General features: G+C 43.7%; 1 protein-coding gene across 1 annotated transcript in view; it reads left to right on the top strand.

Moving 5' to 3' along the window:
• The window catches only part of LOC126253693 (uncharacterized), a 212,076-nt gene extending 205,586 nt beyond the window's left edge, over nucleotides 1-6,490 (top strand). The window contains exon 11 of the mRNA XM_049955219.1: nucleotides 4,197-6,490. Within this exon, the coding sequence (XP_049811176.1) occupies nucleotides 4,197-4,345 (149 nt within the window). The 3' untranslated portion in view covers nucleotides 4,346-6,490. The remainder of the gene's footprint in view (nucleotides 1-4,196) is intronic.
• Nucleotides 6,491-7,515: the final 1,025 nt, after the last annotated feature.

Genomic DNA, 7,515 nt, shown 5'->3' on the forward strand with positions numbered 1-7,515 from the left:
AAATTCGTGTTTACTTTGACAGGAAGATTACAGATTGGTAGGTAACAGCATCTGGGCGAGGTCACTAAATGGCAGCGGCGAAGTGGCGATAGATGCGAAGTTAGTCTGTTCGATTCACAGTGTTGTCAGTACTTTTATTCTTCGATATTTAAACTACAGGTAGGTGTCGGAGCAAACAATTTCTAACTACACGCAGCCCGTCTAGATTAAAACTACACTTTCTTAAAAGTGCTTTAGAAATAAGGAGCAAGTCATCTCGATGGTGAAACATGTTAGAAAGCTAATATAAATGAAGCTATTCTTGATTATTTATCTTCATTTTTTTATTTTTTTTATTTTTTGATGTTTCATTCTTCTAGTACCACACCAATAGAGATCATGCTGCCTGCGATTCTGTGATAACATTTAATTTGTTCTTTACTGAAAGGATTTAAAACATGTAAAAACAATAAATATTGAATGAACTACCAGGGTTTTAACAATTAAGATACATATGACACTTTCTTGGAGTGAAAGACTTCGCTGACGCCTAAGCAAAAACAAAATTGTTGTTTTACGCTGCCCTTTTTTTTGTAGGTGACAACACTAGATCATTTTCACGAGAAGGGCCTGCACCGTAGGTGTGAAAAGTAAAGATAGAAAAAGATTGACACTTTTATAGATTCTGATGATGCTGTGTGTGGTATGTATAACATGACCGGAAGGCGAATGCTCGTGTGAATTTTATGTGAGAGCATGTTTGGAAAACGAATAGGATGAGGTGGGTGGTAATAGGATCTCACACCAAGCTCTTGGAGGGATGGGAGTAGGAAGGAAGGGAAAATGGTATGGAAAAGGTGGATTTTGTTAAACCTGGAAAAATGTGCAGATCACCGTTAATTGCTGAATAAAGGCCTCTTCTAGATTTTACCCAGCATTTGCGGGCTATACACATCCGAGTTGCTTCCCCATGTTTTCTAACGTCGTCTGCCCACCTTCCATTAGGTCATGGTTTTCGTCCTTTTCTTCTCACTTGGAATCCAGCGAAGAACTTTCCTGGTCCGCCTGTCAGTATCGCCTGGTTGCATCCCCACCGACCTCAATTTCACTTTTATCACAGTCATAATATCTTCTTGCGCTCCACTCTGTCCCATGGTTTATTTGTTTGCTATCATGTACCTCAGCCGCGAGAGGTAGCCGCCCGGTCTTGGGTGCCTTGCCACGGTTCGCGCGGCGCCCCCGTCGAATGTTCGAATGCTCCCTCGGGCATGGGTGTAAGCGTTGTCCTTAGCATAAGTTAGTTCAAGTTATATTAAGTAGTGTGTAAACCTAGGGACCGATGACCTCAGCAGTTTGGTCCCATAGGAACTTACCACCACCTACCACGTAACTAACAGTAATTCTTAGCATGTACTACTCCATCATTCGCTGACAAACTTTCAGTTACTGAGTGGTTCGCCCATTAAGAGTCCTGAACTGTCGCTGCAGTAATAGTAATACACACTAACTATTAACATTGCCTTCCATGCACATCACAAGCTTAGATTTGAAAAGCCTATTTAGTATACCAAAGAACTCCAGGTCAGCTCTGACCCCCCGTGTATTTACTTTCTTCCCCATCCGTCGTGTCGTATATGATCGACTAGTTCTAGGGTTTTGCCGCTGATTTGTACTAGTTTCCTTTTGATATATTGATTAGTTTCATTGTAATTGAGTTTCTGGCATAATTTCAAACTTGTAAAGTTCTTCCAGTCATTGCTGAAGTTTATCTGCATCAAATGCAGCACAGTACAGTAGCGTCGGCTACGTACGTCGCTATGGATCTTCATGATGGCGAAGTGGCATGAGAAATCTTCTTTTTGCGCATGTGTGCTAAAATGCATAAAAGTTGAGTGCCATTCAAAGGTAACTTGATTTCCGCTGCCCCTCAAACAAAAAATCTTACTATTACAAACAAATGGCACATATCAACATATAAAACATAAAAAGCACCACTGGCGAAATCGGCGAAGAATGTTCCAGTAGCATGTATGTAGTCGTCCTCCGTTTTTTCAGTTGAGAGATCTGACGGTTCCTCTAAGTCTGCTGAGAATAAACTGATAAGGAACCTCTCCACCTGATTGTTTTTTAAATTCTCAATTTCGCACTAACGCAATGACGTACATTTTTCAGTACATAATATAGGTTGAATCAGTGCCTTATTTCTCAAGGTCTACTGTTCAGATTTGTTGAAACTGAATCAAAAACTTTCTTAAAATATAATAATCCTAGAGTAGGCAGCATTTCAAACTCGCTGCCCTGTCCTAAACTTTCATTCATTACTTGAATCTGATTTATTGTTCTACAGTTAGTTCTAAGGCCAGCTTGTCCCTTTACCGATTAACTTCTGATACTTTTACCATACTATAGTTGGCTATTTTAGTGAATGAGTGTCATAATAAAGAAATGAGGCCAGCAGGAATATAGTTTATTTTTTTATGGAAAGATATCAGAACATATGTGATCAAAAGTATCCGGACACCTGGCTGAAAATGACTTACAAGTTGATGGCGCCCTCCATCGGTAATGCTGGAATTCAAAATGGTGTGGGCCCTCCCTTAGCCTTGATGACGGCTTCCAGTCTCGCAGGCATACGTTCAGTCAGGTGCTGCAAGATTTCTTGGGGAATGGGAGCCCATTCTTCACAGATTGCTGCACTGAGGAGAGGTATCGATGTCGGTCGGTGAGGCCTGGCACAAAGTCGGTGTTCCAAAACATCCCAAAAGTGTTCTGTAGGATTCAGATCAGGATTTTATGCAGGCCACTCCATTACAGTAATGTTATTGTCGTGTAACCACTCCGCCACATGCCGTGCATTATGAACCGGTGTTGCACCGTTTTGAAAGATGCAATCGCCTTCCCTGAATTGCCCTTCAACAGTGAGAAGCAAGGAGGTGCTTAAAATATCAGTGTACGCCTGTGCTGTGATAGTGCCACGCAAAACAACAAGGGGTGCAAGACCCTTCCATGAAAAACATGACCAAACCATAACACCACCGCCTCCGAATTTTACTGTTGGCACAACACACACTGGCAGATGACGTTCACTGGGCATTCGCCATACCCACCCCCAGCCATCAGATCGCCACATTGTGTGTCGTCATTCGTCACTCAGCACGACGTTTTTCCACTGTTCAATTGTCCAATGTTTACGCTCCTTACACCAAGCGCGGCGTCGTTTGGCATTTACCGGCGTGATGTGTGGCTTATGACCAGCCACTCGACCATGAAATCCAAGTTTTCTCACCTCCCGCCTAACTGTCGTAGTACTTGCAGAGGATCCTGATGCAGTTTGGAATTCCTGTGTGATGGTCTGGATAGATGTCTGCCTATCACACATTGCGATCCTCTTCTACTGTCGGCGGTCTCTGTCAGTTGACAGACGAGTTCGGCATGTACGCTTTTGTGCTGTACGTGTCACTTCACGTTTCCACTTCACTATCACATCGGAATCAGTGGACCTAGGGATGTTTAGTAGTGTGGAAATCTCGCGTACAGACGTATGACACAAGTGACAACCAATCACCTGACAACCTTTGAAGTCCGTGAGTTCCGTGGAGCGCCCCATTCTGGTCTCTCACGATGTCTAATGACTACTGAGGTCGCTGATATGGAGTACCTGGCAGTAAGTGACAGCACAATGGACCTAATGTGAAAATCGTATGTTTTTGGGGGTGTCCGGATACTTTTGATTGCATAGTGTACACGCTGGTCAAGCTAGTAGTAGACAGTTACTGTTTTGTTAAAAGATTGTGTAGATAGTGAAGTTAAAATCTTCTGTGTTGTTAGGTCGCATCATATTTCTTGAAATGATCGACGTTTCGACGCCTGTGCTGGGATCTTCTTGAGGATCTTGTGGTGTCCATTGAAGAAATATGACGTGGCCTAACAACCCAGAAGATTTTAACTTCAGCGACAACGGCCATGAAAGCCTGTAGACTTAAATTATGTGGATAGGTTGTAGGTGTGCGAACGGAGCGGGGGTCCGTGGGACGGATGACTCACAGCAGCTACAGCAGAGTTACTGGGTTTTGGCGATTAAGGTTGACTGGTAGTTAGATCACTAACTGTAAAGCAAGGCACTCGTTCCTGGGGGCACTAATACTTGCCGGATGTGTTGCTTCTGCGTGACCCACCTCACTGCTGCTGACAGAGGCGCGGCGCTCGGTGTGTTGCAGGCTACTGGCTGTTCCACTGCCACTTCCTGTTCCACATCGTCATCGGCATGAACCTGATCGTGCACGTGGGCACGCACGCCGACCTGCCGCCGGTGCCCGCCGGGTTCCCGCGCTGCGGCGACTTCCTGCCGCCCATCGAGCTGCACTGAGCAGCCCACGCCTCGCCTCGCCTCGCCTCCGGCCATCAACAGCGCGCAAAGGCGGTCGCCACAGCGAGCTCGCTCCTTGCCTAATCCTACATCGCTGTAAGGCGCCCAAAAAAGTTCCTCCACACTGGATTTCTCGGAAAAAGAACAGTTATAAAAAGTACCAAATACGGCCTGACACAAAGCTCCTAAGAAATCCCCACCAGCAAATGTGCTTCCATTGTGAATCTAGCAGTGACAGAATCCAGCGGAAGATGAACCTAAGGAGACGTCCAGCTTGTACTTCTCAGACATCGTCCATCCAGCTAGCTATCCAGCTATTCGGACATAGGTAGTTCGATAGCGCCATCTCGTATGACGCTCACTGTAGTCTACGGTACAAACGTGGACATTTTCGCTAATGACCTTATCATTAGACTTCACTTTAGTCTGAAGTAAAACGACACTATTGTAATTGAGAGGCACAAACTTTGTTATACTAAAAGCTGTGAACCGAACAAGCCGCTTTATCAGCATTCATCAAAATGCCCAGCGAAACATAGCTCACTGCATCTACTGACGTAGTGGTGCCGTTCCAGTTTGGAAGTGTCTTCATTTGGTTCCAACCGACCATTACAGCACCGAGAAACATCTTTAGGAAGTGCTTTTTGAGGGAAAGTCGGTGCTCTGTCCATAACCAGTTCCACAAATGAAGAAAAACCCAATAGACCACACGCCCTTCGTCCCGATTGAGGCACCTTTCGAACTGGTGGGGTTCTAATGAATGTTTTGATAGTGAAACTTCCTTCGACCCTTCCTCTTGCCTGATACTCGGATATCTACCCAGGTGATGAGAATTTTTTTAGGCACCTTACCGAAAACGAGTTGTTCCCTCGCCCCCATTCATTCTCTGAGAGGATGCGACATACAAGTTCCTGTTTTCCAGCGACCAGAAAGCACCCGCTTTGTGAAGGTTTCCTGTCACTGGAATCTGAGCGAAAAAATATTCCGCGATTCACCCTCTCAACATGAGCGTCGTCCCTCGCCCGACCCTTCATCCCCGCATCGCCTATCCCCCCCCCCCCCCCCCCTTGCCCTCATATTCCCGCTAGGCCCGCCGCTTGCCGCCGGCTGTGACCGACGTCCAAAGATTCACCTACCATCACCGCTCCCACCACCCTCTCTCTCGTTTTCAGAACACGATCCTTCCTTCCTGTCTCGACGTCTGACCCAGACGTGTCATTTGGCGCAGACAGCAGCGGCGCCGGCACGGCGCAGGCTTCTGTTTCCCCCACTCCCAGAGCCTCCCACTGTCAGCGCCAGATACTCACGTCCCGCGCGTTGCTTAAAGCACACGTTCTTCATTGTCAACTACGAAACAAAGTTTCATGTCGTGACAATAACATCGCACCAGCTTTTCAGAACAGCTTGTGACTATTTTTCGGTGACCACATGTCGAGAGCGTAAGACACTGCGCATTCGAAACACTATTACTGTACAATTTTAATGACTCTGGAGCACTGTACATAAAAGGCTGGTGCGAAAATCCGCGACTTATGACACCAGTACCATATTTTTAACTGTATTTATTGAGCTTTAGTATTTATGTGAATTTAAATATGTTAACACCGTTCATTTAGTACCAGTAATGAAAGAGAAATTAAACTCTCATTAATGTAAACAAAGCTAGAATGGTACGTGCATAAGACAATATTCACGGTTGTACATATCATAAATACTACGTGTTATTTTCTGTTTGTTGTTAATGATTGATTTTATAGCTAAATGTGATGCACCAACTTCCTAAATATGAAAAGTTACCGTGAAGCACACTTGAAGATTACGCAACGGTCATCCATTTTCCAGATGTATATGAAATTTGTTCATGCCATGTACTAATTCTGTTAATAACATACATAATTTTTCACTTTTTGGGTTCCTGAAGACGCGCCGTTGCGAAGAATACGTAACTTGGTTATCTTACGTTTTACTTGTTACTTGTTCGCGGCACCATACCATTAATTGTTAAAACGTAAGATACACTCAAGTTATTCCATTCTTTTTAGTTAGTAAAAACTGTATCAGTATTTGAAGTGCTTGCCCTGTGCATATATGTAAGTACACGATAATTTTTTCAGTTAATAAAGTTGTTGAAATGTTTGCAATTTAGTAGCTGTTTTTTCTACACCTCCTTTGCCAGACACACTATTAACTGTTATTGTGGAATGGGGAGGAATCATTCCTGGTGGCACATTTCACTGCTCTACGTCTTCGCGTCAAAGATTAATTTCTTCTCACACAACTGAAAAATCACCTTGTACTGTCTCATTTTCGGCTGGAAATCATTAACAGAAGAAGCAAACAAAACTTACGTTGTGAGAATCTGATACATGGAAGAAAATAATGTGCTAGTAAGTCTCAGGTGTATGGTAAGGTAGTTACCAGTGATGACCTCAGGCTATCATATCGCTTAATAAAATACATAAATATCTAAAAGCAATGGGAATAACACTTTTCTGAAACCCATTCAGTCCTTAAAGAAGACATCAATAAATATTCTGGTCTACTTACGGTAGATTTGTTCCGAAAGGACAAGACAACCAAAATGCAATATGTTGTTCACAGAAAAGTAAAATAGCATAGACGTAGATACAATCGAAGATGATAGCATTGGATCATCGTAATATCCACTAAAAAACTATTTTATCGTAATATCCACTATCATTTAGAAAGCCACAACAGTGACGTACAAAGTAAGATGAATGTAAAAACGCCAAGACCCAGATTCTGTAGAAATAAGGTATTCAAGATGCCTCAGTTCATCATCCATCTTAAAAATAGACACGGCAATGCCTCTTCTACAGTTTTTTCCCCTTCAGTTCCATTCTTTATTTCACAAGGATATTGGGTTTCACTACGGCACTAACTGATGAAAGGGGTAAGTTAGTGACTCGAAAAATCAACTGTCCTTAAAGTTTCCACATACACGAGAACTGCACACGAGCTTCATAAAAGAGAGTCGTACGGCGTAGTCGGCTGAGAATCCTCATGGGGTTCTTCAGCCGCCTAATTGAAAATGATTTTCTTCCTCCGTACACAATGGCCCCTTTCCACGCGGTGTCCGAGAGTTAGGTCTTAAGTACATATGTTGATGAGTGTATGTGACTGTAATGGCTGTGCGTACAGTGTTATGT

This window comes from Schistocerca nitens, chromosome 4 (assembly GCF_023898315.1).
Source record: "Schistocerca nitens isolate TAMUIC-IGC-003100 chromosome 4, iqSchNite1.1, whole genome shotgun sequence".
NCBI classification, from domain to species: domain Eukaryota; kingdom Metazoa; phylum Arthropoda; class Insecta; order Orthoptera; family Acrididae; genus Schistocerca; species Schistocerca nitens.